This window comes from Lissotriton helveticus, chromosome 11, assembly GCF_964261635.1.
Source record: "Lissotriton helveticus chromosome 11, aLisHel1.1, whole genome shotgun sequence".
Lineage (NCBI taxonomy): Eukaryota > Metazoa > Chordata > Amphibia > Caudata > Salamandridae > Lissotriton > Lissotriton helveticus.
Window position 1 is genome coordinate 810,716,250 of NC_136072.1, and position 17,859 is coordinate 810,734,108.

General features: G+C 44.5%; 1 protein-coding gene across 2 annotated transcripts in view; it reads right to left on the reverse strand.

Annotated features, from left to right (window-relative positions):
• Nucleotides 1-1,755: 1,755 nt before the first annotated feature.
• LOC144792034 (beta-1,3-galactosyltransferase 2-like) overlaps nucleotides 1,756-17,859 on the reverse strand; it is a 158,895-nt gene continuing 142,791 nt past the window's right edge. For both annotated transcript variants that reach the window (XM_078666890.1, XM_078666891.1), the window contains exon 2: nucleotides 1,756-4,458. In XM_078666890.1, coding sequence (XP_078523016.1) covers nucleotides 3,168-4,322 — 1,155 coding nt within the window. In that variant the 5' untranslated portion in view covers nucleotides 4,323-4,458 and the 3' untranslated portion in view covers nucleotides 1,756-3,167. The remainder of the gene's footprint in view (nucleotides 4,459-17,859) is intronic.

Below are 17,859 nucleotides of genomic sequence, written 5' to 3' on the forward strand. Positions count from 1 at the left end.
TAGGAAAGGACTAAGCATGAGAACCCAACTCAGTCGGGATTCTCCTGAACTTATCAAACAAGATAATTGGATGGCCAGGCCTGGCTTTACCCGATGTTCCAGCTGTAGAGCATGTAAATTTGGGATTAACACCACCAAATACTCCACACCCTTTAGACCTGATCCTGTGGAAATTAAGGGGAAACATAACTGCAAAACAGATTTTGCAGTATATGTTCTGACATGCACCTGTGGCCTTAGATATGTAGGCAGTACAGGCAAGCAGGTGCATGTCAGAATTCTACAACACCTTCGAGCCATCGTGAACAACGACAGCTCATACCCTGTGGCCCGTCATTTTAAAGCCATCCACCAGAACAATCTTGACTGTTTAACATACTTTGTCATAGCCTCCGTACCTAAACCCATCAGGGGGGGAGATAGGGATCTCATGCTCAGGAGATTGGAATCGCAGTTCATTCTTGAACTGGATAGTCGTTTCCCAAATGGTCTTAACACTACGGAAGATCTTCATGTGTTTCTGTAATGTCCTTTTGTTGGTCAATTTGAATTTACTTTTTAGCTAGTCGACCGGTGCCTAGCTCTCCTGTTTCTTTCTTGGTTTCTGTTTAGCATCACATTCACTGAATTAATTTTATTCACCATGGCCCACATGTTGAAGTAAAAGAAAAAAATATATGTTTTTTACACATATAATCAGTTTTCCCTTCACTTTATTCCCTTTTTTTTGGGGGGCACACATATATCAAAAATCCTTTCACCACTTCTATTTTTGACACAGACTAAGGGGGCATGATTGGAGGCAGTCATCAAACTCTTTCGTATTGCGCGATTTTATCTTGTGACCATGGTATACGTAATTCATCACAATCAATACATTAAGCATTCAGGCTGATATTATCTCAAACAAACCTATTGTCTGATAGATTTGAAACTGCTTTGAGGTCACATACTGATATTAGATTTTAATGATTTAACATTATTTTCTGTTTGTATATAATATGCCATTTATGCATTAGTGACCAATTGCTATGTCTTCAAAATTGCGATATTTGCACAGCATTTCAAATCAAAAAAAGTTTTTTATAGAAATGTATATATATATTTTTATAGATCATAATATATTTGTTTTATAAATTTTAAAATGAATTGTATTTTGATTGTGACTTTAATAACGCATTCATGCTGTTATTCTATTTATGTATATACTTATCATGGCACTGAACTAGAGGAAAGACTGCCTCAGCCTAAGCTAGGTAGTGTGTCTTTTATGTCAATTTATCACGTGGTTGCAAAGAAAAAAATGCCCGGGAAAAACTTTTTGTACTTAAGCCATTGTGAACTTACTGACTAATGATCTGTGAACAAGGGCGGACGCCCGAAACGCGTAAGATCTGGTGGCCTTGAGCGCTTAATAAATCGTTTTTAGCCCATAACGGACGTTGGAGTGGCGTGGCTTTCTTTTCCTTCATTGCTGTAGCGGCTGCTGCGCGCTGGTTTGGTGAGAGAGCTGCACTCGTGCATATATATATATATATATATATATATATATATATATATATATATATATATATATATATATATATATATATATATATATATTTAAAGTAAATATATACATATATAGTCAAATTCATTTTATGTGACATTATTTCCGGTGGGATGTTATCTAGTTCCCAGACTCCATTATTTTCCATGGGAGTGTGTTGCAGTACCATTGAGTGGGTATGTATGGTGTTTGACATACTCGAAGGCTTTAGCTGAAGTACATTTAATAATACATTTGACAATTTAGGTAGTAGTAACTTTAGAAGTGTAGTTTATCAATAGCAATGTGTTCACTCTTGTGTGGGTGGGTGTTTGTAGCAACTGTCAGTCCATAAATCCCTCCTTACTTTTTTCTACATTCCTCCCATTTGTGATCAATTTTCCACATTTTTGCTCCAATTCCCCTCATCTTTCCCACATTGACTACTAAGGGCCCGATTATGACTTTTGGTGGTGCCAGGGTGGGTAGCCCGCCAATGCCCTGCCCCCACACCGTGAAGAATCTCTGCCGCCCGCCAGATTACAAGTAATTTAGTTGTTCCCATAGCTGTGCCTCTTTCATAGGCACCAGTGCCTTTGAAAAAGGCACAACAATAAGAAAGCCACACAAGTTCCTGCACAAGCATGAACTGGGGTGCATGCACACAGGGGGCACATGTTGTGTCCCCCGAATGCATTCCCAGGCTAAGGGGGCACAGGGGGCCTTGTAGGGCATCCTTTGTTTTAGCACCGCCAGCCTTTTCATGGAGGAAAGAGCTCCATGAAAATGCTGGCTGTCCTGAAACTTGTAATATGCACGGCGGTGCTGCAGCAGCTCCACCTCTGTCTTGCAATGGTCCTACCACTGTACCACCTCTAGAGAATGCTGGTTCCCTGGCGGAGCCAGCAGTCCAATTATGGTATGACCACCTATCTCATATTAGGGCAATCAGACCGCCGGTGCGGGGGGGCTGGACCGCTATAGTCGCGCAACCACGAATCTGGCAGTCCTAGGACCGCCAGACTCGTAATTAGGACCGTACTAATTAACTTACATGTGTGGATATCTCCAAATAGAAAAGAACAGGGAGTTGGTGGTGGAGATTTCTAATTGTAGATTTGTGAACTGCATTTTGTAGTAAATAAATAGTACTACTATATACCACTTTAGGAACCACAAAATGCTGTTTGTGAATTGGGCCTAATATGTGTTTAACTTGCAAACTCCTGATAAAACAGGCTTACATTTTTGCTAATAGTTTCAAATTAAAAAAATTGCCTATATTGTTTTGACGTATGTTAATTCATAATGCAATTGAAATTTTCAATAAACCTCGCTAAATCACTTTGCTCTTTTTAGTTAACAACTGCAAGTTTTTAAAACTCAAGTATTATTTAAAAGGTTTAACCATCATAGGGAATAGAGCTTTTGAACAGGACTTGCAATCTATATGTGGTAATCCTTTAGCATTTTGAGATGTCAGTTCAGCTGAAAGTTTGAGTAGATGTGGATTTCCAGGTGTCAGTGTAAAGCATTTCAATAAAAGTCTCTGATTCACATAAAAACACAATAATGGTGTCTTGATGTTTTCAATGTTTTAAAGGATGCATTGACTACAGCCATTTTTTTTCTGTCATGCTCAACATGCATGGTGTTTGTGCTTCTGGAGAAGATTCCAGTATTTAATTAGTTCATCAGGCTGGAAGGCATGAGAGGTAACTAGTTGGCTGTACTGACAGCTGGAAAATGAGACCCGCCAGTGATTAAAGTCAAACTCCTTGGGTGGTGCAACTGGAGCAATCCCTAAGGCAGATAGGCAGGTTCCCACATACACGTCCTCCAATGGCAGTTGTCTGATGTTAAGTGAGATGTTAACAATCTTCTTTGCCAGATCTCCAGAGAAGACATAACCAGTTCCAGAACAAAACACTGGATAGAGGTCGCCTGGATACAGCTCTGGAGGCATGTACCATTTACTCTCTGTATTTCGATTGGGGACATAACCCCTCATTATATACCCTGTGAAGTAGTCCTGCCTAGGAGGCATGTCTGGCTTTAAAAGGTGGTGGACTAAATATTCAGTATTGACAAAGACATCACAGTCAACTTTCATGACATAGGCGGCATGCGGACAGTATGTTGCCACCCATCTCATGCCCATTATGGTCTTAGTAGTCAAGTTCATGTAGGTGTCTAGATATTCTTGCTGGATTATATCACGATAGTGCCTGCTCTCTTCCATGATCGCTTGCTGGAGCTTACTTTCTGGGTAAGCTGTAATGCCCAACAAAAAGATGCGGATAATTTTGATGCCAGGCACCAATTCCTCATTTCCCCATGTTTTCCGAATTGCCTTTCTCTCTTCAATGTAGCCAGGTGCACATGGCACTAGCAGTACCAGAAAAGGATGGCTTTCTTGACATTTGTCAGCTTCATTCACAATGTACTTGAAGTAAGGTTCACTTTGGTGCCCAAGGTCTTTGCTAAGATGGGTATTTGGGATTTTCATCATCACAATATCCTTAAGCGTTGGCAATTTGTGGACTTCAGGCTTCAAGAATGTGCTCAGAAGGTTGGTCTCAATCTTTCCTGACTTAAATTCTTCACCACTATATGATGCTTGGTTTTTAGCCGGCAATGCTCTACTTGACATATGCTCATAATAGCTGAATAATAGAAATGGGGTGAGCAAACAGATCAGAAGCACAAACCCAGTGAGACAGGGGCGTAGCAGAGATTTTGTCTTCCAGCTGTTCATTGTGATGGACCAAAGACGTCTCATGCAGTAGAGCATGGTGAGATTTTCCACAGAAAGGATGATCTGAGGCTACTCTTTGGAAACACTGCATTACATCCCCTGCAGTCGGTGTTATTCTAGGGAAGCCATCGTCCCTGTGATTATTCCAAGACAATAGTTTTCTGTGGAAAGACTGGGAGAGAGAGAGATATGTAATTAGTAACCTCATCATGTAGTGTATACATTGTAATTGTAATGTTTAGTTGAAAATAGCAATGTAATGCAGCCGAGTGAATGTTTTGCTGACTCTGAAAGCAGGGAACCTCAGTTCCAACTTTCTCATACCCATTTCCCAAAATTGAACAGATTCTGGCAGCCACCTGATGCAATCAATGTGTTTAAGGAGCAAGACAGTTGCCCACCTCTTACGACCAGCCACCATTTAGTCGAACATTAGAATTGTTTACACATATTCGAGAGTCAACCAAAAACACATATTTAAACAGGGTTACAGTATGGACCGATATAAGCACGACCAAATGATCATCTGCTAGAATGTACACGTTCGTACCTAAAGAACATGTGCGAAATAGGGTTTAGCTGGAGTCCTACCTGAAATATTGAGATGAAATTGGCTGAATGAATTACACATGTTTTACCATAAGGTAATAACGGATATCTTAATGATTTGTTTGTGATGCTGTGCACTAGAAATGGCGACCTTTGCTGAGATACTCTTTGATGCCCTGAAGAAGCCTTGTACTGGTGAAACGCGTTGGCTGCGGAATTCTTTGTTTATGCGTGATACGAAGCACAAATAAAAAGAGCTGCCTTGGTGCCACTGACTGCGACACCGGAGAGTAGAAGGTAAGTACTTTGCTTTTTTAATTTAAAATTGTTTTTTTTTGCCTACTGTTAGGCAATGTAAGAAACTCACAATTATTTCAGCCTCAACTCCAGAGTTCTTAATCGTGGCCTGGTTTCTAACAATTCCATGATGGTGGGTCAAAGTATTCGCCTGCTCGTCCCATCACTTTCAAATACAAGCAGCCGCCACTGATCCCACACCCAGAAAGTCATCAGCAGCGCTCATAAATACTATGTATTGTGCTTCAATGCAAAGTGCAGAGGAGGTTTTCATGAAACTTGTATTCGAGGTATACCCTTGAATATGAGTTCCTATGTGATGACAACCATTAAAGCAATGTAAAATGTGTAATTTCACTTAGATTACATATGTTCTGCATGGAAATAACACACAATAATCCATTTGCCCAATGCCTACTGTTTGCATTGGGTTTCATTTCATTTAGAACTAAGGGACATATTATCAAGAACGGCGATAGAATTATCGCTGCTTTAGCGGCAGGAAACTGCCGCTAAAGCGGCGATAATGGGCTTGATAATATACCCCTGTGAATTCCCATAGCAGCCCAGGTTCACACCAGAACCTGGGCTGCTATGGGAATTCACAAGGACATATTATCAAGCCCATTATCGCCGCTTTAGCGGCAGTTCCCTGCCGCTAAAGCGGCGATAATTTTATAGCCGTTCTTGCTAATATGCCCCCAAGATTTCAAGAAAGGCCATGTCATGCTTTTTTAGTTGATTGGATTTGCATCAAATGAAAGGCTGTTGATGCTGGTTCTACCCATTATACTTCCTATGCATGCATTAGCAAAGGGAATGATTTTGTGAAAAGGAAAGCATTTGGTGTATGCCAGACTATATTCTAAATAAAGAACATGCTACAAGATGGTTCACATCACAAGTACTGACAACCAGAATATAGTGCAGGTAAGTATAGTGCAGATATATCATTTTTAATCTCACATCAACACACATTGCGGATATAAATATCATCAGGGTGCATGTATGTCAAGTTAAGTAATGTAAACCTGCCCTTACCTATTTATAATTATCTACAAGCTATTCTGGTAGGTCAATATTTTGCTACAGTGTTTTTGTAGAGTGACAGTTTAGCAGCTGTGCGAATGCTGCTGCTACGCTGCAGTAAACTTGTGCCAAAATGTTTTTATACTTGTGCATTGTGCACAGGAAAGTATAAACAAGTATTGGCAAGGCTAATACTTCTGGTCAATTTTAGGTGAATATATTTTCACTGCTGAGATAGCTGTGGATTGTGTTATATGCATAGACAAATAGGTGCAAAACCACACATTCAACTAAGCAATTAGTAAAGATTATATCAATATTTCTTGCTGACGTATTTCCTACTGCTGTCGGTCCAGGGAGGACCGTAACATCGAGCCTGCCCTGCTCTTCACGGCGCCTGGCGAACAGCGTCATTATTCTGCGCCTGCAGGCGCTTAAAATCAGTAGCGGGCTCCCGCAGCGCGGGATGCGCGTGGGCATGCCCGGGAAAAGCCCAGGCCAAGGGCGGTCCCGTCTGTGCCAGTCCGCGACAGGAGGTGACAGGACAGGGCTACCCCCCTGACGTTTGGTCCCCGGTAGTCTCTTTGCGTCAGAAGGCACTATTTTGTTCCACACTTTGGCCTGACTATCCTGACTGTAAATCGTCAACCCTACCTACGTATCTTCCTCTGGTTAGTTGCTTGAAAACTTTCATGTCTTTTAAGTCTGCAAAAGCCTGCTTGCTATTTCCTCGCTAGTTATTTGTATTTCGTTTGTAATTTTTGTCTATTGATTTTAATCTTGTTGGTTATAAGCCTAGTGCTGTCATTGCCTAACTTTTTTCTGTACTAAGTGATATGGGGAAAAGGAAAGCAGTGGACTGTTTGGAAGGGGGTTCATTGGAAAAAGGCAAGAAAGTAAAAAGGTCAACCAAACAATTGACGCGTAAAAATAATACCTGCGTCAAGAATCGCATTGAAAATGTAGTTAGCGATTTCGAGGAGCTTTTATTTGCTCCTCTGGATCTAGACCGTAGTGCTATAGATGTGCATCATCCCACTCCCCCCACACTTCATCCATTCTTCCAAATGGACCCCGATCTATCCCAGAGATGTTCAAACGATCGTTATTGAAGGGTCCTCCAATGTCATCTGAAGAAGGCATTATGAGTAAAGCAACCAATAATTCCTAATCAATAAATACTAAACCAGCTAATTTAAATCACTCTGATTCTACAATAGAGTGTACAAACAGATTCCTACCTTGGACCTGAATGAAGTGGGATCTTGTGATTATCTGGGGATAGAAGGAATGGGAGGAGTCACTGCTAAAACTGAAACCTTTACTTGTCCGTGTAAGAACTAATGTACTGACCAGTTTAGCGGACAGATAGCAGATCTAAAGACTCAGACCAGACAACTTACAGAAACAGTTAGCTCACTTACGGGTATGATTGATTTGCTTTTTTCTGCACTGAAACACACATTAGCCCTAAACAACTAGCTATTGTAGGTCAGACAGTGGCACAGCCATCTAAAACTATAGACCTAACAAACGATTGTGCATATAGTTTAACTACTGATAGAAACTCCATAGAACATCGAGTACTTAGCGACACACGTTCACACACTGGTCCAACTATTTTCCAGCCATCTACCTCGAATATACAAGTTAGACAAAGGGGCCCTTGCTCACAACCCATGGAATTTGGCAAAGAACTCTGCGCATTTTCACGATCTGGTCAATGCTCTGGAATATTACCATCTGACAGAGCTATTAACAATGAGAAACCTCTGATTCGCTCCTCAAAATGCCACATTTTCTTGATTAATGGTCCTAAACTTCACCCTAGTCTAAGTAAGGAAGATGAGCAATCCTTGATCAATAAATCTACTCAGTGGTTAAGACATGTGCGCAAGGGTAGATCCATAATCAGGGAAGATATATTTTCTGACAAAAGGCATATATCCATGGGCCCAAAACCTGATTTTGCGTGTCTTACACTTGCAACCACTGACTTTGTGAAGAATTTAGTGGCCTTCGAACTAAGGACATCTCATTTGATTCCAACTAATATTAGGATGAAACTTAACCCTCCAGAGCCATACACAAATCAAAACACAAACTAGTAATTCAGCCCAAAAATGTAATGAGAATTCTTCCTTACAGAATATAGATTGATGCCTAAGGAACTCTACCCCTTTATTACAATCAGTGGCAGTGGTGCATTCCCTGGGGGGGTAGATAGAAACAGCATAGGATCATCTATCAAATGCAGTAGTATTGGTGGGCTAGACATTGATGATGGGCCTTTAATATCCAAAGTTCCAGTAAAGGAAGTTCTAATGCGCATCTCTGATCATCCAGTTCCTGTACCTCAGGCCCAGGATACGGGACAAGGTACCGAGGTAGACCTATGTAGTGCTTCCCACATACAGGAAGCATCGCAGCTGGCGCTTGCCTCCTGGAATATAGCAGGTCTGTCCTCTAAGACTACAACACTGGATTGGACTGCTTTTATAGAGGCCCAAGATATACTTGTTTTTCAGGAAACATAGTCACTCAATCCAGTCTACCATCATGGTTATTTAAATTATTCAAAGCCAGCTACTGGTGGTCAAAAAGGTAGACCCTCAGGAGGGCTTACCATTTGGGTCAGGCAAAGCTCTTGTTATACAATTGAGGAAATGTTTATTGACAGCCCAGATATTTTGGCATTACTTCTGCGGCCCAAATACCCCCAACAAAGGTCTAAATTTACTACTCGTAAATGCCCTTTTTGAATACCGAAAGTCATAAAGTTAGAATTTCATCTCAGTTTTCCTTATGAATCGTGACCTTGGCCCGGAGCTGGCTCACCAAGAAAAGTGTAGATAACACAGTGGAAGCATCTGCTGCAGTAGAGGCAGCACAAACAACCTCCACAGTATCTCACACAAAGTGCCTGATGCCCTAGCATCTTGTTGGTGTCCCCATAGACCGCCATGCCCTGCATATTGCTTAGGTAGTTGTGTTGCAGTGGGAGCGGTGGGGTTGTGCTGTATTCCAGAGCTCAGGAGAGGATACTTTTGTAATGTAGGTAGGCTGTCATGGGCAGTGCCGATGATGCATATGGGCTTGACCAATGGCATTAACAGCAATAACATTATGGCTATATAACTGAACCGTTCTTTATGCAGAAGGTAGTGAATTTCTTGTACCACAATGGCGCAACCACAGGCAATCACTCAACCACAGGGTGTCATTCAACTACAGGCCATCACTGAACCACAGGCCGCCACTCCCCGGGCTGCTGCCTACAGCAGTGTCGCTAGCTTTCTTCATTCAGCCACACTAAGAGGCCACCATGCTGATATGGAAGGAGTGGCCCAGCTGCACGCGAGCCAGATCTTCAGACTGGGGGCACTGCAGAAGAACCCCCTGTGACTAGCAAAGGGGGTTCCTGCAGGCAAACCGACCTGAGACAGCATGGAGGTCAATTCTGGCAGATATCCTATGGCCTTATTTACATTTTAGAGAAAACTAAAAATCCTCCAATTTCTAGAGAAAACTAATCTATGGAATGGAATCCACTGGCTCAGTTTCATTCACCACAGGGATGGTAAGGAGAAAATGTTTCCTCCAAAACTTGACAGGATACAAAACATTGTTATGTGTTGATCTGATGGGAAAAATTATATGTGATGTGGCTGAGTCAACTTTTTTAAAAACATTTTAACTAACCAAATATCATTGTATTTTCTCTTCTCCTTTCTAATCAATTGCTTACAACAAAACTTAAGCTAAGATATCTCAGTGGGTTAAGTGTCTGCTGCACAGATCTATGTGTAAACTACAGGTCACAGGTTCTAACGAGGAGGAACCTATATGCAACCTAAATAGCCTGCGGCAGTGATCTGTGTATGAGTTTGTTTGAGTGCATGCATGTGTGTGCACATAGATGTTTACATATACAGGCCTGCCAACTCACGTAATGCCAGCATGTCTCATGCAATATCAGCTCCATTCACATGGCCTCTTGAGGCATGAGACAATATCACACACTGAAAGGCAAAATGAGCCGGATCAAACCCCCCCCCACCCCTACACCCCACATAAAGTGGGGTTCCAGCCCATGTTTGTAGGGTTTGTAACTTCCTCAGGACGGCTGTAGCTGCGTCAGAGAATGCTGTGGTTTTTGGAAGGTTAAAAGTGGCAGGTGAAAGGCTGCTTCTGCAGTTTGAAGAAAAATCCCCATCCCCGAGGCACCTTGGACCACTCCATTGCTGGTCTGGAAGTGGTACGCTGAAAACGTGAACTTGGCAACAAAGGCTGCACACAGTGAACATTTACAGCAATTAGTACAGATTATTGGGAATATAGGTAGGGCCACTGGAATTATGCGATTCTGCAGCCTCTGTGATTTTCACATAATCATGGATTTGCCAAATTTGCCACATAATCCAACCTCTACTGCATAATGTGGAGATTTTAACAAAAAAAAATGTTGGTTTCTAGCTCTATGGCTATTCAGGTACTTGCGCACCAGAAAGCTTTTTGCAAAGGTTGAGTGGTCATCTTTCAGTTGCTAATTGTTGTATTTGGATGTTAAATTTGTACTAATTAAGATGAACGCTTTTCTCAGACACTGTTACCAGGTGTAATAATGTCAAAATAATAAAGTAATACTATCGCAAAATGTGCTGCATTATGCCACGTGACATATTTTACCTTTTCTTGCCGCATAATTTAGTCAACCGTGGCGCATAATTTGATCCTCCTCTACCGCATAATTCCAGTGGCTCTGAATATAGGAAAGGGCAGAGAGGGATACAGCGTCAAGGAGACTGGAAGGATTATGGGTATGTCTTAAAGGGAGAACTGCGTAAAAAAGAGTAGTAGGAGAGCATCAGATGGTGGTTACCAGCGCTTTGCGGGCTGGGGCTGTGTCTAGTGTCTTACCCTATGACACGGTATTGCTTGGGGCAATGGGGTGTCAGCTTCTTGCAGAAGGCATGAACAGATGACACCTCATAGATATGCACTGGGGTGGCATTTCCGGTCTTGGGATCAGAGCAAGTGAATTTCTGGCATTAACGTGTATTTTGTAAAGCGCTTGTTCACCCGTAGGCATCTTGGTGCTGAATAACAGATGTTAATTGTTACCAAATGGTACTCATTTTATGGACCCCAGATGGATGAAAGGCTGAGTGGAACTGCCAGGATTTGAAGCTGTGACCCGCAGGTTGAGCACAAGCTCCTGCAGAAGACCCATTAGTCCACTGAGCCACCAGACCCAGAATTCCGTGTAGTCCCTCCGCATAAAGGGCCAGATGTAGGTAAATTTCATTTTCCGACCTCTTAAATACCGAGTCATACCGACTCGGTATTTCAGAATCGGAAAATGAGATGTAGATAAAAAATCGGTAACAATTACCGACTCGGAATCAGTCGGTAATCGTAATCGGTATTTACCGAGTCGGAATATACCTACACGGTAAAATCCGATACGGAAAAACCCAAACTTATCCACCGGTTCCATGGCCCATAGGAATGAATGGCAAGTCCCGACTCGGAAAATACCGAGTCGGAAAAAAACGACCCGGTATTTACCGTGTCGGTAATATCCGTCTCAGAATTTGAAACTGACAAACATGTGAGCCTGTGAACCAATCAGGTACTCCAACCACACCCAAATCCAAAGCCACAGGGGAACTAACCAATCAGATCCAAGCACCACACCCCAGTACCTGGGACAGGCCACGCCCATGCAGGTGCAGAAACCAACAGTCAGGAGAGCAGGAGGACAGAGTGTGGAGCAGCCTTTCCTGAGTCAAACAACACTGCAAGATGGAGAGTCAGGAGGCACAGAGAGATGCTGCAGAGCGCAAAAGGAAGCAGAAGTTCAGCCAGGAAGAACTGCAGGTGCTAATTTCCGAGATTGTAAGACATTACGGCAAAATTTTCGGGAAGCATACTCTGCATGTTGCAGAATCTATCAAACGCAGCACCTGGTTGGAAATACAAGGCAAGGTAAATGCCATTGGTGTCACCCACCGTGACCTTGAAGACCTGAAAAAACGGTGGTATGACATCCGCATCATCACTAAGAAAAAACTTGCTGCCCACCGCAAGGAAAGTGGTGCAACAGGGGGAGGAAGAAACAGAGCCCCTAGACTCAGCGACATCGAGGAGATGGTGGCATCCACCCTTGAGAAGGAATGCATTCACGGCATCGGAGACGCAGACAGCTCAGCAAGAGGCGCAAAGAAACCAGGTAAGATGCAAGTACATTGTCATTTACCCATTTACCTATTCCCCTCACAGGACAAATCAGACTCCACAACAGGTTTAACTAATGTCCTGCAATGCATCCTGGGAAATGTAGTCATGTGTAGATACCTCAGAGCAGTCAGCGTGCATTGCAGCAAGGGGAGCAACAGACAACTAGCATAGGCAAATGAGAGACAGGCAAAAGTGCAACAGAAGTGTGTTTCATCATGAGACACAGGTGAACAACTCCACGGACACAATGTCCATGTCTGTCCACAGGAGAGTCAATGCGCAGCACAGCAGAGGTTAGAGAGAAGAGGAGGGAAGGAGCCGGACCAAGCTCATCACACGGAGGGAAGGACCAAGAGCAGGCAGCCCTGATACCTGAGGAGGCAACTGCACAAAATCCACAATCCCCTCTCCTATTTGGTAGTCAGGACACAGGAGCGGCTGAACAATCACCCACCCCCACAACACCATCCCCAGTGCTGGGAAGGGTAAGGTGCCATGATGTGCCCCCTCGCAGAATACTGGAAACATCGTCGGAGGAGGAGGTGGAGGGTGACACACAGGACAGAGGCAACACCGAGCAGCAGCCCACTCCCAGAGTAACGCGGGCCAGTGTCCGAGGGCGACGGCCACGGGAGGCAGAGGATGTGCGTGTAGTTCAGGGTGTCTTCTGCGGACTGGAGGCCACCATGGTGAAAGTGCAGCGCCTGCAGGCAAAAGCGATGATGGGGGTTCAGAGACAGGCACGCACTACAAATAACAAACTGGAAGCAGTAGGCAAGGGCATAGGGGAAATGGCAGAAAGCATGCAATCTATGGCGTCAGGAATATCTGATATTACACAGTGTATGACTGTCCTGTGTGACAAGTTGGACAGGGACCATTTAGAGAGACGCAAGGCCCGTGTGGATGTGCGTCAGCAAACAAAGGCCCTGAACAGGTTTGCCACTGCTACCACTGTGCTGTGCAGACGGTCAGTGACGATGCAGGATGCCATAGTGCAGTGCTGCAACAATTTAACTGAAGGTATGGCCAGGATGACCTCTGCTATGGAGCTCGTGCTCGCGCATCAGACTGGCACTGGAGGCGACACTTGTGCTTTGGAAAGCGAGGGGTCCACCAGCAGGAGTGGTGCAAGCACTCCTGTGCAAGACTTACGGAGGAGTGGCAGGCGTCGGGGAAGTGTGACAGGCCACAGTGAGAACATTGATTCACAGCCACAGCAGCCCCGCCCTGTGGTCCGTGGCCACAAACAATGACTTTGCCCTCCACCCGAGGCTGTAGTCACGGTGGTGTTAACCGTGACAACACACTCATGGAGTGTTTGATATTGTGAGCCCAATGTGAGCTATCAATGCTGTGGCGTAGTGAAAATTAAACTACTTACACAAAGTTACATTCATGCCTGTGTCTCTTTACTCACTCAGAAATATTGTTGTGTAACCTCTTCCCGTCTCAGTCTCCCATCTGTAGCTGCTGCTGCCACCGTAGCATGGGGCTCTGCCACCTCTGGGTCGTCATCGATGTCCTCATGATATGTGATCTCCACCTCTGTGCCTTCCTTGGTGGCGAGATTATGTAACATTGCACAGGTCGCTATTATTTTGCAGCAGATGATTGGGGTGTACTGCCGTGCACCTCCACTCTTGTGGAGGCAGCGAAACCTGCTCTTAAGGAGTCCAAATGTGCGCTCAACAACGTTTCGTGTAGATCTGTGAGCCACATTGTATCGCCTTTCACTCCTGGTGGATGGGTTGAGGTAGGGAGTGAGCACAAAGGCCCGCAGGGCATATGCACTGTCGCCTAGGGGGGAGAAAGATAGACATTAATTGCAAGTACATGAGACGTAGATCTGATGTGAGTGTCATGGTGTGTCATTGTGATTTACCTAGCAGGTATCCATTTCCAAATTCTCCGGAAAGTAGGCGTGTGTATATTCCACTATTATGGAATATATAAAAATCATGGGTACTTCCGGGGAACTTGGCTACGATGTCAGTGATGAGGTTCCCTGCATTACATATGACCTGGACGTTGATGGAGTGCGTCGATTTGCGATTCCTGTAAATGTGCTCTGTGGCTGCAGGTGGACAGAGTGGGACGTGGGTGCCATCGATGCAGCCTATCACGTGAGGGAAGTGTGCCAGTTGATAGAAGTCTGTCTTGGTTTTTGCTAATTCTGCTGGTGTTTCAGGGAATGAAATGTAATGCCCCATCCTCTGCATCATGGCGTCAAGAAACCTCCTGAAGAAGCGGGACAGGCAGCCCTGGGACACACCACCCACTGCAGCTATCACACTCTGGTAGCTCCCTGAGGCCAGCAGGTGTAAGCTACATAGCACCTGGACATGGGGTGGGATGGCATGGGCCCTGGGTGTTGGGTGGTCCAGGAGTGGGTGTAGGTCCCTGATCAAGTCCTTGATGGTGTCTGGGTGTAGCCTGTACCTCTGCAGTATTTCAGGCTCTGTCAGTTGGAACAGTGTTATCCTCTGCCTGTACACTTGTTCCTCCCTTTGCCATTCTCTCTCTCCTGCTGCCTGTAGTCTCTGCCGTCTTGCTATGATGTAAAAAGCCGCCATCATGGGTCCTGAGGTGCATTTTGGGACTATTTTTATAGCCCTCCCCTGGTTACCACCTGCATTCAATCCATGGTAAATACCGACTCATAAATACCGTTTTTCTGCAGAATCGGCATTTTTGGGCTTACCTACATCTCCATGGCCATTTTTTACCGTTTCTTATTTTCCGAGTCGGAAAATACGAACTCGGTATTTATGAATTCGGTAGATTCCGCCACGGTAATTTTACCGCCTAATATTTACAGAGTCGGTATGTTTCCGACTCGTGTTTTCCGAATCGGAAATTTTTGACCTCCTACATCTCATTTCATGGAATCCGGTCGGTAACGGCCGATTTTACCGATTTTCGGCCGTTACCGACCGGTAAACGCCTACCTACATCTGGCCCAAACCGATTTATGCCGATACTTCCGCAGGCCATGAGCCAGTGGGGTCACTAGGGCTGATGTCACCCAGTGCGGTAACATTGTGTCACCCCCTCACGACTTACCCCATGATGGACGTCCCGACCTCACTCCACCAATCTTAAGGGTGGGTGAAGAACATTGTATGAGTGTTTGTGTTCAGACAGCTATTAGACACTTAAGTGTTTGTGGCCAGTCACATGCACTCACCCAACACACCAGTAAAATATGTGAAAAGCTGCAGAGAAGTAAAAATACGAGGGGTGGTCTAAGAAATCTGTAGAAATGAAAAAAAAAAGTAAAATAAACACATCCCATGAACTACAATGATCTATAATGTTTAGTCTGCAACTTACTGGAAATGTATACGGTATCTGCCCTCACATAAGTGCATCGCACAGTGTGTGCTTTACCGCAAAAATATTTATGCTCAGTCACATCTCTGATCAATAGTCATCATAGGACTTCGGAATTTACGGAATAAAAGGGTTAAAGCAGTCGCTTGTCTTTTAGGAGCATGGTTGAGCGGCACGGGCTGGGCCCATTGACCTCGTGTAAAAGGATCTGCCTTCTTCAGACCATGTTGACTTCCAGCAGCATATTTTCATTTTTACATTTCATGATGAGTTTTGAATTAACTTCAACTGAGTGAAAACGTCATAATTTACGTCATAATTTGTTTTCCATTCCACAACTGGAAAGAATGATTAATCGTGAGCGGCCTTATAGTAATACCACAGCGCCCTCTACTGTTCTTCAACTGAAGTGTTCAACACAGAGACAGACAGTAAAATTTAGCATTTTGTTCACATCACGGTGTCACCCCATGTGAAGGTGTCACCCAGTGCGTTCCCGCCCCCCTCCCCTGCGCCCCCCTAGTGACGCCACTGTCATGAGCTCCAATCTAATTGACATCATCCAGCGGGGTCAACGTGCCCTCAGCAGAGTTTAAAGTGTGCTATGTAGATAAATGCTGCTGGTGCTCTATGACAGCTTACGTGCTGACTGCAGTGAATGCTGCTGATATTCAGTCAGGTAACCACTTTTTTCCTTAATTTGATAGCCTGGGAGACATATGTGTCTGCAGGAAACGTCTTTTGGAAACGTTCACGGCTCAAGATGCTCCCCTAGTAATATCGTTCGGTCGGGTTCTGTACTTGTAACACATTTATAGGTAAGTCTACCAATCAAATATTGAAATCGCATGTGTACAACTCACCGTTTCAATCTTAGGATATCAAATAAAAGATTACATTTAGTTGGGGAATATTTACTCCATGTAAAGCGGCTACAGATAATTACTTTGCATGCCCTATCCCACTCCACTAATTTCCATACATTTAAAAAATGAGAAATAAAAATACTTCATGAGTTTGAGAATATCTTAGTCCACACTATTCAGTGTCTCCTCGTGTCAGTGACGTGCGAGGTACAAAGCACCGCGAAATTGAACGAAGCAAAACAAACCCCATTGATTATGCCCACAGTTTTGCTTGGTTGGCAATTTTCTGTAGTAGTCTCTCCTCAGACCACTAGATGGGAGCTTTGCACTAATAAAGCTTAACTGCACTCCAGGTAAATTTCCTAGCGTATGTTTACAAACATATTTAGCAAAAAATGCGTTGCCACAACCTGCATACAAATTTTAACAAGGGAGCACCTTCATTCTGGAGAGGGCCCTTCCGAAAAGAACTGCAAGGGCTGATTTTCTTTGATAATTTACTAGGATACGGTGCACTTCCGCTCTCTCTTAGCACTATTGCACTGTATGCTGCCTAGTGCCAACTCAGGCACCCTAGCGCCATGCTGCATTGGTGCCTGATTTCCAGGGCCGTTTCTGCCAGTAGGTAGGACTAGGCGGCCGGCTAGGCTGGCAAAATGGTGAGGGCGGCATTATGTTGTGGCAAAAAAAATCATGCAGTGGAGTGCACTGTGCAAGCGCACCTGCTGCTTGTGACATCATGTTGCGCAGGTTAAACTTTAGAGCCGAGCGACGAGCGCACACCCTAGATTAGTGGCGGGGGCGGCGCGCAACCTAGATTAGCGGTGTGTGGGGGTCGGAAGGGACACACTGGTGCTAAGTGTGGGTCCCCTGGGCCGCCAATCTTGTAGTGCTGGATAGCGCTACCAATGACGGCCCTAGGCAACATTTTTGGCCAATCCGTGAGCAGTGCTTCAGCCAGGGATGGCAGCCCAGTGACGCGTGACTTGCACGGCGCACCAGTGCCACCGTCGATCTCTCGCGGCGCGCGCGGGGGACTGACTGTGTGTGTCAGCACAGTCGGCTGGCGCGCTGCATTGGTACCCGTGCCCCCTGGCTGGCCCCTGTGTGAACAGTGTGATGGCCGTGAATTAACCTGAATTTGGTCAATAATTTATTACTAATACTGCAGCTGCCACACAGTCTTGTTGTCTCGTCCGGTCCCCACTCCCGGCCCTCTCCTTACTGTCTCCCCGACAGTCGGACTCCAGCAC